Here is a 23,031-nt window from a genome sequence, read left to right as displayed (position 1 = left end):
CGCCCGGCGGAAACCCAACTTTTACCATTTCACACAAAGGAGAGTTATTTCAGCTTATCCTGATTTGTTTTATGTGTTTTTCACCTTAATTTGTTACAATAATTTAGATTTAAAATTTGGCTTTAAAATTGGGTGATTTTGGCCAGGCATGGTGGCTCATGCCTGTAATCCCAGCACTTTGGGAGTCTGAGGTGGGTGGATCACCTGAGGTTGGGAGTTCGAGACCAGCCCGACCAATGTGGTGAAACCCCGTTTCTACTAAAAATACAAAAATTAGTAGCCCGGCGTGGTGGCTCACAGTCCTGTAATCCCAGCACTTTGGGAGGCCAAGGGGGGCGAATCACAAGGTCAGGAGATCAAGACCATCTTGGCTAACACGGTGAAACCCCGTCTCTACTAAAAATACAAAAAATTAGCTGGGTGTGGTGGCGGGCGCCTGTAGTCCCAGCTACTTGGGAGGCTGAGGCAGAAGAATGGCATGAACCTGGGAGGCGGAGCTTGCAGTGAGCCGAGATTGCACCACTGCACTCCAGCCTGGGTGACAGAGCAAGACTCCATTTCAAAAAAAAAAATTAGCCAGCGTGGTGGCACGCACCTGTAATCCCAGCTACTCAGGAAGCTGAGGCAGGAGAATCACTTGAAGCCGGGAGGCAGAGGTTGCAGTGAGCTGAGATCGTGCCATTGCACTCCAGCTTGGGCAACAAGAGCGAAACTCCGTCTCAAAATAAATAAATAAATAAAATAAAATAAAATAAAATTGGGTGATTTTTTTTTGAAGCCTCTTAGGAGCTGAATGTGCACCCCCACACTCATGTGTTGAAACCCCAGCCCCCGTGTGGCTGCATCTGGGGAGGGCCTTGAAGGAAGTGATAAAGTGAAGTCACAGACGGGGCCCTGATCCCTGAACACGCTCGTGAGAACACAGCACCCACTACCCACTCTGCTCCCAGACTCTGAGGAGGGGCCCCCAGGGCTCACCTGCGTTGTCTGCAGGTCAGGAGGGGCCTCACCAGACACCAGATCTGCTGGCACGTTGTCCTTGGACTCCCAGTCTCCAGAGTGTGAGGAAACTAATTTTCGTTGTTAAGCCACCCTGCCTGTGGTATTTTGTCATGGCATCCCAAGCTAAGACAAAGCCTTAACATAAGTTTGGATATAACCTGTATATTTAGTTCCTAGAAATGCACGATTAATATGATGTATCATTGAGGGATTTGCAAAAAAATATAAAAAGGAGTATAGTTTGGAAAAATAGAGTAGAGTTTGGAAAAATACCCCTTAAAGGCCTTCAGAAGAAGTCATAGGTAGCTCGACGGTCGGAATGTCACTGTCCCTGGAGACTCCCACCCGCTCCTGCCAGGCTGGACTCACCCCATGTGCTGTCTGAGGGGGGCCCTGTGCACCTGCCACGCCCAGCTCTCAGCTGCTGGGCCTCACAGCACCTCCCTGAGTGGCGTGTGTGAGCGACATGTGCATGTTTGTTCCAGGGGTGTTTGCAGACGTCACCTCTGCCCCTGCTCCAGGTCCCCCCTGCCCCATGCCCCTGTGTTTCTGTGGTTCTGATCCCGATTCCCATCAATGACCGTGGTGGAAAATCCGTTCTCTTGCTGTGGGAAAATATCTGCAAATCATCATCGCTCAGCGTGTTCTGGGGGTGTTTTGATGCCCTGCATACAGCCCCACTAGAGGGAGGCTCCTCCACGAAGCCCTGGCTGGCCTGAGCTGACACTCAGAGGAATCCGTTGAATTAATGACTCAAGTCATCACCTTTTGTTGTTGTTGTTAAGTAGAAGCTTTACTGAGAGATGATTCACACCCCATTCACCCATTTAAAGTTTGCAATTCAGAGGTTTTTGGTATATTCACAGCGTCCTGCAGCCATCAGCACAATCCACTTAGAACATTTTCTTCGGCTCAGAGGGAAACCCTGCACCGCTTAGCCCTCACCCAAGACCTCTCCCCAGCCCCTTTTTGCAGCCACAAACCTACTTTCTGTCTCTCTTGATTTGCCTGTTCTGGATATTTAATGGAAATGAAATGGCGTGTGGCCTTCTGTGTCTGGCTTTGTTCACTCAGCAGTTTTCAAGTCTCCTCTGCGTGGTTCTGTGTCTGGCTTTGTCCGCTGAGCATGTTTTCAGGGCTCCTCTATGTGGTGGCCTGTGTCTGTTCTTCATGCCTTTTCATGGCCACATAATATTCCATTGTGGGGATGGATCTGTTATGTTTATCCATTCATCCATCGATGGCCTTGTTGGCTGTTCGTGATAATGTGCTAGGCGCGTCCTGGACAAGGTTTTCTGTGGGCTTTTGTGTCTTCATTTCTTGTGGGTATCTGCATGCGTACACGTGGAACTGCTGGGCCCTGTGGTGATTCCCGTACCTGATGTTGTGAGGACCTGCCGACCTGCTCCCCAGGAGGGCACCATGTTACACTCTTACCAGCAAGGTTCCAAGGTTCTGATTTCTTCCCATCCTTGCCAATATTATCTGATCTTTTTGTTTTTGTTTTTGAGATAGGGTCTCACTCTGTCACCCAGACTGGAGTACAGTGGCTCGATCACAGCTCACCACAGCCTCAGCCTCTCAGGCTCAAGTGATCCTCCCACCTCAGTCTCCTGAGTAGCTGGGACCACAAGCACAACCCACCACACTCAGCTAATTTTGTTTTATTTTAACTTTTTGTCCTGCTGTGTTGCACAGGCTGGTCTTGAACTCCTGTTCTCAAGAGATCTTCCGGTCTTAGCCTCTCAAAATGTTGGGACTGGAAGCGTGAGCCACGGTGCCTCACCTGACTTTTTATTTGCAGCCATCCCAGTGGGCGTGTGGTGGAATTGTGGCGTGTGGTGGAATCGTGGCGTGTGCTGGAATCGTGGCGTATGGTAGAATCGTGGTGTGTGGTGGAATCGTGGCGTGTGCTGGAATCGTGGCGTGTGCTGGAATCATGGCGTGTGGTGGAATCGTGTTTTGCATTTCCCTAGTGATGGGTGATGCTGAGCATCTCTTCATGTGCGTCTTGGCCATTTATACATCTTCTTTGGACAAATGTCTAGTAAGATTTTTTACCCATTTTTATATTGAGTTACAGTATTTGTCTTTTTATTATCAGATATATAGGTTGCAATTTTTTTTTTTTTTTTGAGACAGAGTCTTGTTCTGTTGCCCAGGCTGGAGTGCAGTGGCGCGATCTCGGCTCATTGCAACCTCCACCTCCTGGGTTCAAGCGATTCTCCTGCCTCTGCCTACTGAGTAGCTGGGATTACAGGCATGTGCCACCACGCCCGGCTAATTTTTGTATTTTTAGTAGAGATGAGGTTTCACCATGTTGGCCAGGCTGGCCTTGAACTCCTGACCTCAGATGATCCACCCGCCTTGGCCTCCCAGAGTGCTGGGATCACAGGCGTGAGCCACCACACCCGGCGTCACTTTCTTGGTAGTATCCTTTGAAGCACAGACATTTAATTTTGATGAATCCAATTTATTTTGTTGCTTGTGCTTGGTTTTGTATCTAAGAACCTATTGCCAAATCTGAGATCACGCGGATTTTCTTCTAAGAATTTTATAGATTTAGCTCTAACGTCATTGATCCATTTTGAGCCTCTCCTCGTCTTTGAGAGATGGAAATACTGCCGCCCCAGGAGCCTCTGACTCGCAGGCCCTCAGCCCTGGAGCAGACCAGGAACCAGGTCTGCAGCCCCTGGTCCAGGGAGGGCAACCCCGTTGTTCCGAGTTGAGCCGTCCTCCAAAGCCTTGGCTGAGACTCCACCACAGCCATGGGACCTGGGTGGGCAGGAAAGGCCGGGCTGGGCCGAGGCTGCTGCATTGCTGGGGCAGGTGCCCGGCTCCCAGGGTGGGCTGGACTTGATGCTGCTCTGTAGCTCAGGCAGAAGCTGGTCGCTGTCCTTCTATATTTGTCACCTGTCCCACTTGGAGAGTCTGGGAACGACCCGTGTCTTCTGACGTGTGTCCCTCTGTCCCCAGATGCGGACCTGTCCGTCACCGAAGCCAGCAGCTCCGACAGCCGAGGAGAGAGGGCCGAGCTCTATGCACAGGTCGAGGAGGGTCTCCTGGGAGGAGAAGCCAGCTATCTGGGCCCTCCCCTCACCCCGGAGAAGGACGACGCCCTGCATCAGGCCACCGCGGTGGCCAACCTGCGCGCGGCGCTCATGAGTAAGAACAGCCTGCTGTCGCTCAAGGCCGACGTGCTGGGGGATGACGGCTCCCTGCTGTTCGAGTACCTGCCCAGAGGGGCCCACTCGCTGTCCCGTAAGTGCAGGCCCTGGGGGCCGCTTGGCTTTGGTGTGGTTTTGAAGGCTGAGAGTTGCAGGTCCCGGGCCAAGATGAGATGAGGCTGAGGGTCTGTCCCTGCTGCTCGGCCGCCTGCTGACCTCCCTGTTTCGGGAGGTGAGGGTGCGGCGTCACAGCCTGGACTGGCCTCTCGGGTCCACGGGGAGCTGGCTTTAGATCGAGGAAGGAATGGACGCGGTTGTGAGGGCGGCGGGCAGGGGAGCAGCCGAGTGCTTGCTGGAATGTTTCTCACCCGAGTCATTGGCTGAATGCGAGCTCGTGCGGGTTGCGCAGGGGCCGGGGGTCTTTGTGCTCCAGAGACGGGCTCGGGCGCCCCCTGCCGGCCCCTCTGTCGCCTTCGTGCTGAGACTCGTTTCGCGCAAGGGAGATGGGGGCGGCCGCTGCGAGCCCATTGCGCTTGGGGGCCTCGCCGTGCGTTGCCTTCGCTGGATGATGCTGGTGGCGTGTGACTTTTAAAGATGCGTCGGATGTTGTGTTTAAAACGTAAATGTCCCCAGCTGAATCCAAATGACGACGCGCCTGCCGAGATGTGGCCAAAAGTTCAGCCACTGCTGCGTGTCGGGCTCACCCCAGACTGACTGACTTCCTGACAAGACGGGGGCATTCAGCTTTCAGAGTTTAAAAAAACAAAGAGGCCGGGCCCGGTGGTTCACGCCTGTAATCCCAGCACTTTGGGAGGCCGAGGCGGGCGGACCACGAGGTCAGGAGATGGAGACCTTCTTGGCCAACATGGTGAAACCCCGTCTCTACGAAAAATACAAAAAATGAGCCGGGCGTGGTGGCGGGCGCCTGTAGTCCCAGCTACTCGGGAGGCTGAGGCAGGAGAATGGCATGAACCTGGGAGGCAGAGCTTGCAGTGAGCCGAGATCGCGCCACTGCACTCCAGCCTGGGCGACAGAGCGAGACTCTGTCTCAAAAAAAAAAAAAAACCAAAAAACCCACCGCAGCCAGCCCCCAGCCAGCTGCCTTCTGGTCTCGCGCTCACGTGGGCCCCCGGGCAAGGCCTGGTGCTGGCATCCAGCGCACAGCTGGCACTCATCGGGCGGCTGAGAGTGAGTGAGGCGCGTCCCGTTTCTCTCCAGCGGAGGTGGGAGTGAGTCCGGCATGAGAGGCCCCCACCTCCGCGGCTGGGGTCCAGGTGTGCTGAGCGGTGTGGACACATTGTTTCCTGAGTATTGAGGGAAGCGAAGGAAGGAAAGGTGCCAGCCATCCTTGCTGCTGGGATTTGGGAAGTATATCTGTTTCTCTGTTTCTTTATGCTGCTGTAAAAAACAATATTTTTACAACTTTGTTTTCATGAGCACTAAAACATTCTTTCGAATTTTCATTTTCGCGTTGGTGTGAGCACTGATGCCAACTGTTCATGGGTAATAAAGACTACATGTGGAAAGTGGTGTTCACCTTCCCTTTATTCTGTGTACTCAGTGAGGAGCCGTGGCCGTCGAGGGGTCTTGGCCCCGAAAATGAGGCTCAGGGCTGAGCACTGCACAGACAGGACAAGCTGTGGGTGCTGGGCTGTCACAGACGTCCTGAGGCCCCACTTCCCACATCTGAAAAACGGGGGGGGTGCCACTTACACAGCTGTTGTGGATTCAAACAAAATAGCGTTTCTAAAATATCAAACATGGTGCAAGCAGAGTGTTTGTGATTTATGCTCCAAAATGTTGGCCCCGTCCCCTCTCAAATGCAAAAGTGTACTTGTCAGCAGAAATGGTTGGATTTGAACAAACCCCGGGGTACTGGGGCCTTTCCAGGAGGCGGTGGCAGGGCATGTGGGCATCCTGCAGTTGGCCAGCCGGTCACATGGAGCGCTGGGCATGTTTCGTGGGCATCAGGAGGGACAGGCTGGGTGCGGCCAGCGGTGCATGCCCGTGGGTGCGGTCGGAGGGGGATCCCAGGCCTCCCTCACTACCCTCCCCTCCGACCGCCTTTTCACATGAGGGGCTTGGGTGTGGCCAGCAGCGTGTACCTGCGGGTGTAGTCGGAGGGGTATCCTGGGCCTCCCTCACTACCCTCCCCTCCGACCGCCTTTCCACATGAGGGGCTTGGGTGTGGCCAGCAGCGTGTACCTGCGGGTGTAGTCGGAGGGGGATCCTGGGCCTCCCTCACTACCCTCCCCTCCGACCGCCTTTCCACATGAGGGGCTTGGGTGTGGCCAGCAGCGTGTACCTGCGGGTGTAGTCGGAGGGGGATCCTGGGCCTCCCTCACTACCCTCCCCTCCGGCTGCCTTTCCACATGAGGGGCTTGGGTGTGGCCAGCAGCGTGTGCCTGTGGGTGCAGTCGGAGGGGGATCCCAGGCCTCCCTCACTACCCTCCCCTCCGACCGCCTTTTCACATGAGGGGCTTGAGTGCTGTTTCCTCTGGATGCTCTCAGACTGTCATATACACTCATTCAGGGCAGGGAACCCAGCACACCCAGTTCCTTTGCAGCACTCCAGGTACAGCTGGTGCGTCTTGGTCATTAAGAACGACTTTGGGAGCCTGGGCAACGTGGGGAAACCCCATCCCTACAAGAAGTTAGCCAAGCATGATGGTGCCTGTGCCCGTAGTCCCAGCTACTCAGGCGGCTGAGGTGGGAGGATCGCTTGAGCCCAGGAGGTCGAAGCTGCAGTGAGCCATGATTGCATCACTGCCCTCCAGCCTGGGTGACAGAGCGAGACCCTGTCTCAAAAAAAAAAAAAAAAAAAAGGCATTGGACTGAGGGGAAACAATTTGTTTGTGCTTTTTCTACTGTTTCTGCGTCTGACAGCCTTTCCTGGCTGTGGCTCCGTCCATGAAGCCTTTGGTGGTTTGTGTGTGCAGCAGATGGGGTCGGAGGGCACGGCTTGCCAGAAGACGTCGATTTCACCTGTGGCGGCCGAGCTGTGGGTCCTCTAGTGCCAGGTCTGACCTTGGGGACGTCGATTTCACCCACGGCGGCCGAGCTGTGGGCCCTCTAGTGCCAGGTTTGACCTTGGGGACATTGGTTTCACCCACAGCGGCTGAGCTGTGGGCCCTGTGGTGCCAGGTCTGACCTTGGGGACGTCGATTTCACCCGTGGCGGCCGAGCTGTGGGCCCTCTGGTGCCAGGTCTGATCTTGGGGACGTCGGTTTCACCCGCGGCGGCCGAGCTGTGGGCCCTCTGGTGCCAGGTTTGATCTTGGGGACGTCGGTTTCACCCGCGGCGGCCGAGCTGTGGGCCCTCTGATGCCAGGTTTGATCTTGGGGACGTCGGTTTCACCCGCGGCGGCCGAGCTCTGGGCCCTCTAGTGCCAGGTTTGACCTTGGGGACGTCGATTTCACCCGCGGCGGCCGAGCTGTGGGCCCTCTAGTGCCAGGTTTGACCTTGGGGACGTCGGTTTCACCCACGGCAGCCGAGCTGTGGGCCCTCTGGTGCCAGGTCTGACCTTGGGGAACACACACCCCAGCTCGGCCTCGGCGGCCCTGGCAGTTTCTCCCCTTCCTCCTCAGGGCTTTTCTGTTCTGGGCCCCTCCTTTCTGGAAGCGAGCCCCTGAGCACGTGGAGGGAGTGGCCGCGGAGCCCGAGGCTGGGGCCTTGAGTGGTTCTGGCTTCTTCCCAGGGCCTCTCGCTGCAGTGAGAGTGCTGTGTCCTCTGCATCCTGAGTGTGTCCTAAATCCTGAAGGTGGGGTGAGGGCACACCTGGCACTCCTGGGGGTGTGTGTGTGTGTGTGTGTGTGTGTGTGTGTTTGAGACAGGGTCTCGCTCTCTTGCCCAGGCTGGAGTGCAGTGGCGCTATCTCGGCTCGCTGCAGCGTCTGCCTCCCAGACTCCATCAATTCTCCTGCCTCAGCCTCCCAAGTAGCTGGGACTACAGGTGGGTGCCCCCACACCCCACTAATTTTTATATTTTTAGTAGAGACGGGGTTTCACCATGTTGGCCAGGCTGGTCTCGAACTCCTGAGCTCAGGCGATCTGCCTGCCTCAGCCTCCCAAAGTGCCGGAATTACAGGTGTGAGCCACCCCGCCTGGCCCCATCTCACTCAGTTTTTAGTTCATCTGTGACTAATTCCAGGTGAAGTTGGCTGGTGGGTCTTTTGTTATTTCTCTTAAGTTCTAGCCTCATTTTTAATATTCTAAATTTTCCACTTCTATTGTAAGAATTTGCCCTTTTGGGCCAGGCATAATGGTTCACACCTGTAATCTCAGCACTTTGGGAGGCCAAGGCAGGTGGATCACCTGAGGTCAGGAGTTCGAGACCAGCCTAGCCAACATGGCGAAACCCTGTGTCTACTAAAAATACAAAAAATTACCCGGGTGTGGTGGTGGGCACCTGTAATCTCAGCTACTTGGGAGACTGAGGCAGGAGAATCGCTTGAACCCGGAAGGAGGAGGTTGCAGTGAGCCAAGATCACGCCATTCCAACCTGGGCAACAAGACCGAAACTCGTCAGAAAAAAAAAAAAAAAGAATTTGCCCTTTTGTTTTCTGTAAACACGGTTTAGAAGTTGTCAGCATCCTTCGCTTGTTAGGCTGTGAATTGGATGCCCCAGACGCCTGCCCAGCAGACAGAGTGGCTGTAGAACTCGGCGGGGGACAGGTTATTTTAAAACGTAATTTTCTGGCATCCTGTGTGGCCCCTGCCTGTTTCTGGCATGCATTGAGGTAAATAATGGAAATACTCAGAAAAAACTTGGATTTTCCAAAGTTCTGTGGTCCTCCCTCACTGCCGTAGGCATTCTGTCCCCGACAGGTGGTCCCGTGGAATCCACGCAGAAGTAAACCGTGGACACCAGCGCCTGCGTCCAGGGAAGCCTTAGCCGAGGCGCCTCGGTGTGATTTGAAGGTGGGGTCCGGGGGCCTGGCCTCTGGGGGGGCTGCTGCGGGGGCTGCCGTGGCGGAGGAGCGCCTCAGAGTTCATGGCGTAGCCCTACTCGCTGGTACCTAGGTGGACACTGATCGGGGGAGAGAACTGAGCTTCGGGGTCTGACGCCATCTGCTGATCTGAAGTGTTGAACTCACGGACTTCTAATTCTCTCAACACCGTGTGGGAGCACCAGGCCCAGCGGGACCGTGTTGCGCCCCTCTCTCCCTCCCCACCTTCTGGAGGGTCATGGACGCAGAGCCGTGTCCTCCCATTGCTGAATGTGGGGGTGACTGTGGGGTCGGAGAGTGGGGGCAGCTTACTGCAGCTTGTGGCGTAGCCCCCCCCATCTTGTAGCTCTGGAAATGTACCCCGAGCCCCGGGGTCCGCCGGCTCCTCTCCTCCGCTCCCTGTCAGAAGAGAGAAGAAGACAAGAGCTGCCTCGGCTGGGTGAGGGTCCCCAGAACCCTGCCCTCAGAGCTGGGGGAATGCAGCTTCAACTCAGGCAAGCTCTGAAGAGGGCCTGGGAGGGCGAGTAGCCCCTGCTGTGGTTCTAGGGGCCTGGCCACTGTGCTGGGCATGGCCGGTCCTGACTTGCAACCTCCTCTTGATATGGCCCCTGCTGTGGTTCTAGAGGTGTGGCTGCTGTGCCAGGTGTGGCTGGTCCTGACTTGCCACCTCCTCCTGACGTGGCCCCTGCTGTGGTTCTAGTGGTGTGACTGCTGTGCCAGGCATGGCCGGTCCTGACTTGCGACCATCTCCATGTGCTGGTTGCAGGCGATGAGCATTTCCAGGGCTGGGCCTCTTGTTAGCATGGTCTGTAGGGTGTCCTGTGGAGCGTACCTCCCAGTGGCCTGGTGCGTCGTGCAGGAAACGGGGACACAGCGGTCCTCACTGTGTGTCCACTGTAGCTTTGCAGCGTGGGGTGCCGGGGTGGGGATCCCAACACCTGCCCGGTTCTCCTCGTCATGAATGCGCCGTGGTTCAACAAACACTGTCCAGCCGCGGCAATTTTGCACAAGAATGGGATGGTGGTCGCAGATTTCTGAATTTAGAGAACCATTAAATATGCAGGCAGCAGGCCAGTGGCACAGAGCAGCTGACACTCAGAGGGCCTTTGGAGATGGTTCTGGAACATTCTAGAAAAACTGAACTAGTTTTCTTGGATTTGTAGGACCAATAATCTTGGCTTGGCTGTTAAATTAAACAGATGGCAGTTTCATTACTAGACCATCAATCTCTGACATCCCTGTCAGAGGACTTGCCGTACTTCTCATTTGATTCTGTTGAACTTCGTGCTTACTTTTATTCCTTTTTCAGCAGTAGGCAGGCCTCTTCTCTGTTAATAGACATTGTTATCCCAGTAGAAACCATGAAAACTGTCATTTAGGCTCAGAACATGTCTGCCCACAAGTTGTGCTGGGCTGGTGCTGACCTGAGGCCTTGAGGTGTGTGCTGCCTTCGTGTCTCCAAACAGCACGAGGACGCCAACTTCACACAGACAAGCCGAGGATGTGCCGCCGGCCGGCTGGCCGGGGACCAAAGGCTGTAAGCCCCGCATCAGCCATGCCCAGAAATGTGGGACATGGCCTCTGGAGCATTGCTGGTGTAACCCCCCTCACTCTTTTAAAGAGTCAAGGATTCTAGGGACAGCCATGGCGGTGCGGTCCTGCCTCCCGTGAAGCTCATCCCAGCTCCCTGCAGTCCTTTCCTGCGGGGACAGCTTCTGACCAGCTCGTTACTGGAGAAGGTGGCCGTGGAGATGGCGGAGTGGCTGGGCCCAGGCGTCAGGAGGCGTTTTGCAGAGAACAGTCGCAGCTTGTCTTTATTTCGGTTGTGGTTTAAAGACTATTTCCCTGTGGTATTTAAAGGATGAATTGAGAACTTTAACTTGATTCTGGATCGAGACTGGAATTGTGAACAGTTGCCGACCAAAGGGCATTTGGTGGACATGGTGCTGCACTTTCAGGCAGTCCAGGCCAGCACGCCTTGGCATTCTCATCAGGAGAGCATTTCTGCAGTCCAGAGGTGTTCATGCTCCGACTTCCTCCACCAAAACCCTCTGTTGGAATCACTTGGCTCCCAGGAAAGAGACCCACCGCAGAGAAGTCACGGGTGGAGACCTCAGGCATTTGGGGTTGGCCGGCTGATCAAAGCACTCAAACACCTGCCTCCAGCGAGACCCTCGGGGCATCACCGGGCTCGCACCGCATGCCGGGAAGATCGTCGGTGCTTCTGGAACTCTCTAGAACCCAGCAACTGGTGCACGTTCCTGTGGGTGAGACTCCTTTCCTGTGTTCCCAGGGCCTGGGTCCCTTGTGAGGGTCGCTGATGGCAGAACAGAAGCCCCTCCACCCTCCACCTTCCACCCTCAGAGCCGCAGGATGAGCTCTGGGGAAGCGCCAGACCCAGCCCAGGGAGCCGGCGCTGCCTCCCCCAGCTCAGGTAAGACACCAGGGTGGCCAGCTTTGTCTGGGGCAACTGGGCCAAACACTTGGGGCGTGGTGTCCCTGACACCCATGTGTGCGTGGCCACAGCCCAGATGAGCCCGGGCACCTCCGAGGAGGCGCTTTGGTGGCACCTGCTCTCCATGTGCCCTCCTCTCCCACCTTCAACTCAACCAGGTACAGAGAAAACCCATTTTAGGTCAGCCGAGTTATTCGCTTTTGCAATAGTAATTGTTCCACTCCCACAGCAACAGGTTGTATGAAGTTGAATTGGTTTTTATATTTTGAGCAATTTTTTTCCCCTAATGTAAAGACATTCGATTCATGTCGCAGTGGGTTGGAAACATCAGTTCCTAGAGCTCAGTGGTGGTGGCCGGTCCCTTCCAGGCCTGGTCACTGCACGTTTCTGGCCAAGCCCTGACTTGGAGGCCACTGCCCCAGCCCGAGCGGCGCAGAGCCCTGGCGGAAAGCGTTCTCCTTCCTGTGCCTGAAGTCGCGGGGTCTTTTCTATAAAGAAAGGGCCATGGGGTGTGTTTGCTTCCCTGGAGGAAAAAAAATTCTTTAACTGAGCTCAACCACTTTTTTTTTTTTTTTTTTTTTTTTGAGACAGAGTCTGGCTTTGTCGCCCAGGCTGGAGTGCAGTGGTGTGATCTTAGCTCACTGCAACCTCCACCTTCGGGGTTCAAGCGATTCTCCTGCCTCAGCCTCCCAAGCAGCTGGGATTACAGGATAGGGTATCCCGTTGGGCACACCACCACTCCTGGCTAATTTTTGTGTTTTTAGTAGAGATGAGGTTTCACCATGTTGGCCAGGCTGGTCTCGAACTCCTGACCTCAGGTGATCCTGCCTCGGCCTCCCAAAGTGCTGGGATCACAGGCATGAGCCTCCTCGGCCTCCCACAGTGCTGGGATGAGCCTCGGCACCCAGCCTTAACCACACATTTTGGATTTTGAAATTAATTGCTATTCCCACACGAGTCATTTCTCACAGGATAGTTTTGGTGGCAAGTGTTAATGTTTTGTTAATGCATGTATTTCTGAGTGTCTCTTCATTGAGAATTAATTACAGTCTTCCTTTCCAGATGGCTGTTGACAGGCTGTCTTAGTAGCGATTGGACAACGTCCCAGGTGAGTGAGGGCAGCAGAGCGTCCACCCTAGAAGTCTTGCTGCTTTTATCCCATCCTGACTGTCTATAACTTGTCTGTCTCTGATTCTAGATCGACACCTCTCATAGCGTGGAGAACTGGGTGGAGCAGTCCTCTTCCAGAGTTGGCTTCCGCTGGCATGAGGGTGGGTTTCTGCAGGGTCTGTGGCCTGTCCAGGATGCCTGAGGAGTCTTCTTCCAGCCCAGCCCTGGATGGACTTGCCCAGCCCTGGGGGCCGCCAGTGTCAGGATGGCTTGGCCTCACCTGGAGCTCCTTGGGTGCTGACAGCTTTACCCTGAGGCCAGCTAAGGAGCCCTGTGAAGCAAGTGACAGCAGCAAAGTCACCTCCCCTGCTGGAAGTGGTTTGGGACAGAACTGTGGGTGCCTCTGGTCTGTGTGCTGGAGCCAGCGTTTGCTTTTACCTCGATGCTGCAGCCAGAGCTTCGGCGTCCGGGTCCCAGTGGCCAGCTGGGTGCAGCTTCCCAGGCGCGAGAACTCTCAAGTGTGTAGGAGCAAGAGGGGAACTGGGTGACTGCACAGCTGCGTCGGGGAGGGGATGTCTGCGGAGAGCTGTGACTGGGAGCCGGTGTGTGCCTTTCTGTGGTCATTTCTCGAGTCCTCTGCTGGCTGTTGCCAGGTGAAGGCATCTCCATGCCCAGCCGGTGGGCAGGTGGGGCAGGTGGACCTCCAGCTTCTGCCTGACGGGGTTCAGATGACCGAGATCCTGCGGGATTGCCAACGTGTGGGGACAGGGGCTTTCAGGGGCAGGAAAACATGTCCCCATCCGTGGGAAGTGGAGCCACGTAGCTCCGACCCAGCAACTTCTAGGAAGATCGAAAGACAAAGCCTGCCATGGCATCCTTGGCGGTGTGTGCCTGACATGTGCGCGCCGCTCCACGTGTTGGCGTGGAATTACGGGAATGTGCTGCTTTTCAGAAAGAGCGCCCCGCGGTGCCCTTGCCCGTCCTCATCAGACGTATTAGGTTCAATGTCAGCTTTCTATTCAGAGCAGATGGTTGTGGACTTGGTGGGCTCCAGGGACCCAGAGCAGCAGGTGGGTTCAGGAGGGAGACAGGTATCCCCCATTCCAGATTCTGGAATACCCAGAAGCGCCATCTGGCAGGGAAGGTGGCGTGTCGGGGGAGCCCACTCCCAGGTCAGAGATGCGTCCCACCATCTGCCCAACAGCCCATCCCCTTTCCGGACGGTCCCCATCTTCGCTGCAGCCAGAACCATCTGCTGGAGCCTCCCCTAGTTCCTCAAATCTTTATGTTCCTGAGATGAGTTTCTGAAGACGGAGAAAAGTGGGATTTCTAGCGAGGTTTGGGGCATTTTACCAAAGGTGACCGCGCTCTGCTGGCGTTTGTGAGGGTCGGGAGAGCAGTCCACACAGGCCGCGCCTTCCGAGCTGCCAGACGCCTCGTTATGCGAATGCCTGTTGGAGTTTTAATATCAGTTGTAGAGAAAATGAAGCTTTTCTTTTTTTATTGGTCAAAATGGGATCTCTTGGCCAGGTGCGGTGGCTTACACCTGTAATCCCAGCACTTTGGGAGGCCGAGGTGGGCGGATCACCTGAGGTCAGGAGTTTTAGACCAGCCTGGCCAACATGGCAAAATCCTATCTCTACTAAAAATAGAAAAATTAGCTGGGCATGGTGGCGGGCGCCTGTAATCCCAGCTATTTGAGAGGCTGAGGCAGGAGAATCTCTTGAACCCGGGAGGCAGAGGTTGCAGTGAGCAGAGATCATGCCATTGCACTCCAGCCTGGGCAACAAGAGTGAAACTCCGTCTCAAAAAAAAAAAAAAAAAAAAAAAAAAAAAAGGGATCTCTCAGCTGTTGGACCTGAGATGATATGTCTCAACCTGGGCACCGTGACAGAAGAAACTTGTGGCATCTGACTGTGAGATTGGTCCACGCCTGGGCTCTGCGTTCATGGGCAGGGCACACCCTGGTGCTGTTGAAGCAGGTACATCAGAGGCCGCACGACGACTTTGCCTTTTGCTCTCCAGGGTGGGCAGCAGGTGGGCCCAGCGGGGAGAGAGTTGTCTTGGGGGTTGATAAGGAGGCGTGGTCGTGGAGATTCTCTCCGCACCATTTTGCTGAAAGAGTTTGGTTAACTTTTTGAAAACAATTTAAAAATTGTAGACATGTGCCATAGATCCTAAAAAAATATGTTTGTGGCAGATAGTAAAATGATAAAGGCTCAAAGAACATTTTTAGAATAGATAGCAGTATGACTTTATCCCTACTTCTAACATTCTTTCCCCTGAAACTACACAGACATTCATTCAGCATATGAAGTTTTCAGGCTGGGCGCAATGGCTCATGCCTGGAATCCCAGTACTTTGGAAGGTTGTGGCGGGAGGATTGCTTAAGCCTAAGAGTTCAAGACCAGCCTGGGCAACATAGGGAGACTTGTCTCTTCAAAAAAAAGTTTAAAATTAGCTGAGCGTGGTGCTGTACATGTGTGGTGCCAGGTACTTGGCAGGCTGAGGAGGGAGGATCGCTTGGGCACAGGAGGTCGAAGCTGCAGTGAGCCATGATTACACCACTGCATTCCAGCTGCGCCACAGAGTGAGACCCTGTCTCAAAAAAGAAAAGAAACGCCCACACATAACCTACCCGGGAAGGGGGCCAGTGCAGGTGGGACAAGGCTGTGATCCTTGAGAGAAGAGAGAACACAGATGAGCTGCCCTTCACCCCAGTGGTGTTGCTGGCATATTTCCCAAACCCTGGAGCAGGAAGTGGAGCCTGAGCGGACGGCAGTGTACAGATACAGAGATTGTCCTTTGGGGCAGCCAGAGGAGCCGGGACGTGAGGGGCAAAATCCCGAGACGCAAGAAACAAAGAGGAGGACCCCAGCCTCTGCATACAACTGCCCCCCACCCCAAGCCTCTGAGCCACACACACACACACGCACGCACATACACACACACACACAGACATACACATGTGCATACACATATGCACACACACACGCACGCGCACAAACATGCACACATGCGCACACACACATACATGCACATACACACAAGAATCACTTGAACCTGGGAGGTGGAGGTTGCAGTGAGCCGAGACCGCACCATTGCACTCCAGCCTGGGTGAGAGAGCAAGACTCCGTCTCAAAAGAAAAACAAAAAAAAAATCTTAAAAGCAGCCAGAGGGCCAGGTGCGGTGGCTCACACCTGTAATCCCAGCACTATGGGAGGCCGAGGCGGACGGATCACCTGAGGTCAGGAGTTCGAGACCAGCCTCAACATGGAGAAACCCCATCTCTACTAAAAATACAAAATTAGCCGGGTGTGGTGGCACACGCCTGTAATCCCAGCTGCTCGGGAGGCTGAGGCAGGAGAATTGTTTGAACCTGGGAGGTGGAGGATGCAGTGAGCTGAGATCGAGCCATTGCACTCCAGCCTGGGCAACAAGAGCAAAACTCTGTCTCAAAAAAAAAAAAAAAAAACAGCCAGAGAAAAAATGGTTAACATTCAGAAGAACAACACTGATGGCTGACTTTCCCAGAAACTACAGAAGCTAGAAGACAATGAATGACGTCTTTGAAGTACTGGAAGGAAAAAGGATGCCAACCTGGAACTCTATACCCAACAAAAATATTAATCACGATTTTTTTTTTTTCGAGACAGAGTCTCGCTCAGTCACCCAGGCTGGAGTGCAATGGCGTGATCTCTGCTCACTGCAACCTCCGCCTCCTGAGTTCAAGTGATTCTCCTGCCTCAGCCTCCCCAGTAGCTGGGATTACAGGCGTGAGCCACCATGCCTGGCTGATTTTTTGTATATTTTGTAGAGACGGTTTCACCATGTTGGCCAGGCTGGTCTTGATCTCTGGACCTCGTGATCTGCTGGCCTCGGCCTCCCAAAATGCTGGGATTACAGGCGTGAGCCACCGCGCCTGGGCTTCGTCACAATTTAAGGGTATATAAAGCATATTGTCATACAAACAAAACCAGGAAAATTCATTGCCAAATGACAAAAAGTACTAAAAGCCCTTCAGGTGAAAGAAAAAGTATCCCAGATGGGAGCGCAGAATGAAGAAAGGAGTAAAAAGCACCAGAAAGGGTCTGGGCGCAGGAGCCACACCTGTGATCCCAGCACTGTGGGAGGACGAGGTGGGAAGATTGTTTGAGGCCAGGAGTGTGAGACAACGTAACAAGATCTCATCTCTACAAAAAAAATTACTTTTTATTTTATTGATTGATTGATTGAGACAGGATCTCACTCTGTCACCCAGGCTAGAGTGCAGTGGTGTGATCTCAGCTCACTGCAACCTCTGCCTCCTGGGTTCAAGTGATTCTTGTGCCTCAGCCTCCAGAGAAGCTGGGATTACAGGCGCATGCCACCACATCCGGCTAATTTTTTTTTATTTTTAGTAGAGACAAGGTTTTGCCATGTTGCCCAGGCTGGTCTGGAACCCCTGGCCTCAAGTGATCCAACCACCTCGGCCTCACAAAGTGCTGGGATTACAGGCATGAGCCAGCGTGCTTGGCCTATAATTTTTTTTTTTTTAATTAGCTGGGTGCAATGGCTCATGCCTGTAGTTCCAGCCACTTGGGAGGCTGAGGTGGGAGGATCACTTGAGCCCAGGAGGTCGAGGCTGCTGTGAGCCATGGTTGCACTGCTGCACTCCAGCCTGGATGACAGAGCAAGGCTGTCTCTTATTTTTAAAAAAAGAAAGCACCAGATAAGGCAACTGTGTGAGTAATAGAAAATAATCTTGATTGTTTAAAGCAACAATTATAATTTGGGGGATTTTTAAACCTAAATAGAAGCAAAACATATGACACTATTAGCATGTAGGGTGGATGAGAGTTAACTGTCATGTGGTTCTGATTCTTTACAGTCACAGGAGTGATGACTAAAAATAGTAAAAAAAAGTAGTGTGATTCAAAGTCTCAATGAGGAGAAGAAATGGAGTAATACTTGATACAGTTTGGATCTGTGTCCCCACCCAAATCTCATGTTGAACTGTGATCCGCAATGCTGGACGTGGTGCCTGGTGGGACCTTCCATGAATGATTTAGCTCCCTCCCCTTAGTGCTGTCCTCATGATAGTGAGGTCCACAAGATCTGGTCGATTAAAAGCATGTGGCACCTCCCCCATGACCCTCCATCTTGCTCCTGCTCCTGCCGTGTGAAACGCTTGCTCCGTCTTCGACTTCTGCCGTGATTGGAAGCTTCCTAAGGTCTCCCCAGAAGCTGATGCGGCCGTGCTTCCTGTAGAGCCTGCAGAACCGTGAGCCAATCAAACCTCTTTTCTCATAAATTAACCAGTTTCAGGTATTTCTTTATAGCAGTGCAAGAATGTCCCGATACAATACGTGATCAATTTGAAAGAAGGCAAGAAAGGAGGAATAAGAACAAAAAGCATAAAGGACAAATAAAAAACAAGATGATAGCCTTACACCAGCCACATCAATAATTACATTATTAAAAATGAACAAAACACATAGCCTGTTTTTAAAAACTATTTGTTGGCTGGGTACAGTGGCTCACACCTGTAATCCCAGCACTTTGGGAGGCTGAGGTTAGAGGATCACTTGGGGCCAAGAGTTTGAGACCTGCCTGGGCAACTTAACAAGACCCCATCTCTAAAAGAATTAAATAATTAGCTGGGTTTGGTGGTGCACACCAGTGATTCAAGCTACTTGGGAGGCTGAGGCAGGAGATGACTTGAGCCCAAAAGTTTGAGGTTACCGTGTACTATGATTGTGCCACTGTACTCCAGCCTGGGTAATGGAGCAACACCCTATCTCTACAAAAGAAACAAAAGAAAATAAAAAGATGAATCAAGCAAACACTAACCGAAAAGAAAGTCAGTATAGCAATCTTAATATCAAAGTAAACTTTGAGAAGTATTACTCAAGAGGGACTGGCATAATGATAATTAGTCAATTCAGTAGTAAGTGTAACAATCCTAAATGCGTATTGCTCCTAACAGCTCAGGTGGTTTTTTTTTTTTTTGAGAGGAGCCTCACTCTGTGGCACACTCTCCTCTCACTGCAACCTCTGTCTCCCAGGTTCAAGCAATTATCCTGCCTCAGCCCCCCAAGTAGCTGGGAATTCAGGCGCGTGCCACCACCCTGGCTCATTTTTTGTGTATTTTTAGTAGAGACAGGATTTCACCACGTTGGCCAAGATGGTCTCGATCTCCTGACCTCGTGATCCACCTGCCTCGGCCTCCCAAAGTGCTGGGATTACAGGCGTGAACCACTGTGCCCGGCAACAGCTCAGTTTTAAAATACATGAAGTAAAAGCTGGCAGAACTAAAAAAAGAGATAACTTCACAATTACAATTGGGGGTTTTAAAACACTTCTCTCAGTAATTGATAGAACAAAAAACAAAATCTCAATAAGGATAGAGATTTGAACACAGTTTTCAAATGTTAAATTCACCTTGAATTCCTGGAAATAAACACATCTAGTCACAAGCTGCTATTCTGTTTCTGTATTATTGGATTCAGTTTGCTAATGTTTGGTTTGAGTCTTGCATCTGTGTTCATAGAGATACTGGCTGTAACAGCACAATTAGCCCAGTTTGAACGTTACACCAAACAAGTGCAGGATATTCCAAATGGACAGGAAACATTTACCAAAATAGACCAACCAGGGCCATAATTCAGGTTCAACAAATATCAAAGGATTGAAATCAGAGAGAGTATATTTTCTGACCTTAGCAAACTGGAATTAGAAATCAGTAACAAGAAGATACTAGAATATCCCCAAATGCTTGCAAATCAAATAGTTTATACAACCCTCAAGTCAAAGCATAAGTCACTATAGAAATGATCAACTTTTTTTTTTTTCTTGAGACAGAGTCTCGCTCTGTCACCCAGGCTGGAGTGCAGTGGTGCGATCTCTGCTCACTGCAATCTCTGCCTCCCAGGTTCAAGTGATTCTCCTGCTGCAGCCTCCTGAGTAGCTGGGACTACAGCCACCACGCCTGGCTACTTTTTATATTTTTAGTAGAGACAGAGTTTCACCATATTGGCCAGGCTGGTCTCGAACTCCTGACCTTGTGATCCACGTGCCTCGGCCTCCCAAAGTGCTGGGATTACAGGTGTGAGCCACCGTGCCTGGCCAAAATATTTTTAACTGAATGATAATGAAAAAATGCCCTATCAAAACTTTTAGGCCACATCTTAAAGCAATATTTAAGGGAAACGTACAGCTCTAGTTCCATATTAGGACAGAAGAAAGGTTCTAAATTTCTTTGTCAAGAAGAAAAAGCATAGCAAATTAAGCCCAAAGAAAGTAACAGAAAGGAAATAAAGAATAGATATCAGGGTGAGTGTGGTGGCTCATGCCTGTAATCCCAGCACTTTGGGAGGCTGAAGTGGGTGAATCACTTGAGGTCAGGAGTTTGAGACCAGCCTGGCCAACATGGTGAAACCCTTTCTCTATTAAAAGTACAAAAATTAGCCGGGTATGGTGGTGGGTGCCTGTAATCCTAGCTACTTGGGAGGCTAAGGCAGGAGAATTGCTTGAACCTGGGAGGCGGAGGTTGCAGCGAGCCGAGATCATGGCACCACACACCAGCTTGGATGACACAGCGAGACTCCATCTGAAAAAAAAAAAAAGAAAAAAGAGCTATCAATGAAGTAGAAAGCAGGCATACAAAAATGAACAGTGCAGCTGGCATGGTGGTGCACACCTGTAATCCCAGCACTTTAGGAGGTTAAGTTGGAAGGCTCGCTTGAGGCCAAGGAGTTTAAGGTTACAGTGAGCTATGATTGCACCACTGCATTCCAGCCTGGGCAAACCCCAAAACCGAAAGTGAACAATGCCCAAAGCCAGTGTGTTGAAAAGATAATAAAACTGATATAACTCGGCCGGGCGCAGTGGCTCACGCCTGTAATCCCAGCACTTTGGGAGGCTGAGGCGGGCGGATCACGAGGTCAGGAGATCCGAGACCATCCTGGCTAACATGGTGAAACCCCGTCTCTACTAAAAATACAAAAAATTAGCCGGGTGTGGTGACAGGCGCCTGTAATCCCAGTTACTTGGGAGGCTGAGGCAGGAGAACCCAGGAGGCGGAGCTTGTAGTGAGCCAAGATCACGCCACTGCACTCCAGCCTGGGCAACAGAGCGAGACTCTGTTTAAAAAAAAAAAAAAAAAAAAGCCGGATGCGGTGGCTCACGCCTGTAATCCCAGCACTTGGGGAGGCCGAGGCGGGTGGATCACGAGGTCAGGAGATTGAGACCATCCTGGCTAGCACAGTGAAACCTCGTCTCTACTAAAAATACAAAAATTTAGCCGGGCGTGGTGGTGGGCGCCTGTAGTCCCAGCTACTCGGAAGGCTGAGGCAGGAGAATTGCATGAACCCGGGAGGTGGAGCTTGCAGTGAGCTGAGATTGTGCCACTCACTCCAGCCTGGGCGACAGAGTGAGACTCTGTCTCAAAAAAAAAAAAAAAAAAAAAAACTGATATGACTCCTGTGAAAAGTGATCAACGGATATTGGATAGGTAAGATTATTATACACAACTTTATGCGAATATATTTGACAAATTGGAGGAAATGGGAAAATTCCTGGAAAACAGAATTTATCAAAACTGGAGCAAACAGAAAGAGCTCAATAGTTTTATGATCTGCTGAGAAAATTGAATTAATAACTTTAAAACCTTCCCACAGAGAAAGCTTCAGGGTGAGTGCCTTCACTAGTGAATTCTTTCCAATTTTAACGGAAGAAAATGATGCCAACGTTAGACATATCTTCCAAATACTAGAAGAAAGGGACAGTCTCCAGCCTATCTAAGCTGGCATAGTCTTGATTCCAGAGCCTGACATGGCATTACAAGAAAGGAAATTATCACTCAGCAGAGATGTACAACTGTTAAAGTAAATACCAGCAAATTGAATCCAGTGAGACAGAGGAAGAACCATGCTGCATGGTCCGCAGGCTCATTCCAGGAACTCAAGGTTAAGTGGGTGTTTGGAATCAACATGTATAATTCATCACATTAGCCGAATAAAGGAGAAAACCCACTATATCACCTCAATAAATGCAGAAAACACTTTTGATAAAATTCAGTAGCCTTCGTGATAAAAATCAGCAAATTGGAGTATAAAGAAATGTTCTAAATCTGACAAAAAGTATCTACAAAAAAAAAGTTAACCTTCTGGTTAATCGTGAAACCATGATGACTTGGCCTCTGAGCACGGGAATGATACACAGATACCCATCATTACCACTTAATTCAGAGGTGGCTGGAGATCCTGCCTGGGTTGTGTGTGCCCGGCTGCACCTGAGAGCTCTTACCTTCCTAATGTTTATGTCAGGAACCTCCCTTGCCTCCCTCCTCCCCGAGTCCCACCTCTTGTCCCAAGCCGTGCAATACGGTGATAAACGAAAGGGGCCAGGCACTGTGGCTCATGCCTGTCATCTCAGCACTTTGGGAGGTTGAGGTGGGTGGGTCACTTGAGCCCAGGAGCTCAAGACCAGCCTGGGCAACATGGCAAGACCCTGTCTTTACTAAAGAAAAAAAAGAAAAAGAAATGAATGGAAAGGAATAAGTAAAAGCATCATTATTTGTAGGTGACATGATTATGCATATAGAACATTCAAAAGAATCTAGAAACTTAGATTTTTAACGGGAGAATTTACCAGATATATTGGATATAGAGCCAATGTACGAAACTCAATATACAAAAGTCAATTGTATTTCTATAAATAACAGAGTTTCATTTTATAGGACATCAAATGCCTAGGAATAAATTAAACAAAAAATATGCAAAGACCTCTACACAGAAAACTGTAAAATATTGCTGGGAGAAATTAAAGAAGATATTAATAAATGAAGGGATATACTATGTTCATGGAAAAGAATACTCACTATTGTTAAGATGTGAATCTCCTCCAGGCGCGGTGGCTCACGCCTGTAATCCCAGCACTTTGGGAGGCCGAGGCAGGTGGATCACGAGGTCAGGAGATTGAGACCATCCTGGCTAACATGGTGAAACCCCGTCTCTACTAAAAATACAAAAAAATTAGCTGGGCATAGTGGCAGGCACCTGTAGTCCCAGCTACTCAGGAGGCTGAGGCAGGAGAATGACATGAACCTGGGAGGTGGAGCTTGCAGTGAGCCGAGATTGCGCCACTGCACTGCAGCCTGGGCGACAGAGCAAGACTCCGTCTCAAAAAAAAAAAAAAAAGATGTGACTCTCCTTAAGTTGATATATTGGGTCAGCACAATTCCTGTTAAGATCCCAGCAGAGGGGTGTGTGTGTGTGTGCGTGTGCATGTGTGTGTGTGAGTAAATTGACTGCTAAATATATTTGGAGATGCAAAGGATCTAGGATAGTGATCTAAGGGCACCTGG

The 23,031-nt window shown here is 51.6% G+C and overlaps 1 protein-coding gene and 1 long non-coding RNA gene across 6 annotated transcripts in view; both read left to right on the top strand.

The window, feature by feature from the left end:
* ZBTB46 (zinc finger and BTB domain containing 46) overlaps nucleotides 1-23,031 on the top strand; it is a 90,699-nt gene that overhangs the window by 53,131 nt on the left and 14,537 nt on the right. For 4 of the 5 annotated variants that reach the window (XM_054542371.2, XM_054542372.2, XM_024238777.3 and 1 more), the window contains exon 3: nucleotides 3,979-4,263. In XM_054542371.2, the coding sequence (XP_054398346.1) occupies nucleotides 3,979-4,263 (285 nt within the window). Of the gene's footprint in view, nucleotides 1-3,978; nucleotides 4,264-11,410; nucleotides 12,102-23,031 lie in introns of those variants that run through there. The other variant, XM_054542373.2, reaches the window with a different exon arrangement.
* LOC129052265 (uncharacterized) lies at nucleotides 12,167-16,180 on the top strand. The gene is made up of 2 exons (XR_008517236.1): nucleotides 12,167-12,680; nucleotides 12,771-16,180. It is a non-coding gene; the product is annotated as an uncharacterized LOC129052265 (long non-coding RNA).

This window comes from Pongo abelii, chromosome 21 (genome assembly GCF_028885655.2).
Source record: "Pongo abelii isolate AG06213 chromosome 21, NHGRI_mPonAbe1-v2.0_pri, whole genome shotgun sequence".
Classification (NCBI taxonomy): domain Eukaryota; kingdom Metazoa; phylum Chordata; class Mammalia; order Primates; family Hominidae; genus Pongo; species Pongo abelii.
Note: the sequence above shows the minus strand (reverse complement) of the source record. Positions and strands in the feature narration are given on the sequence as shown.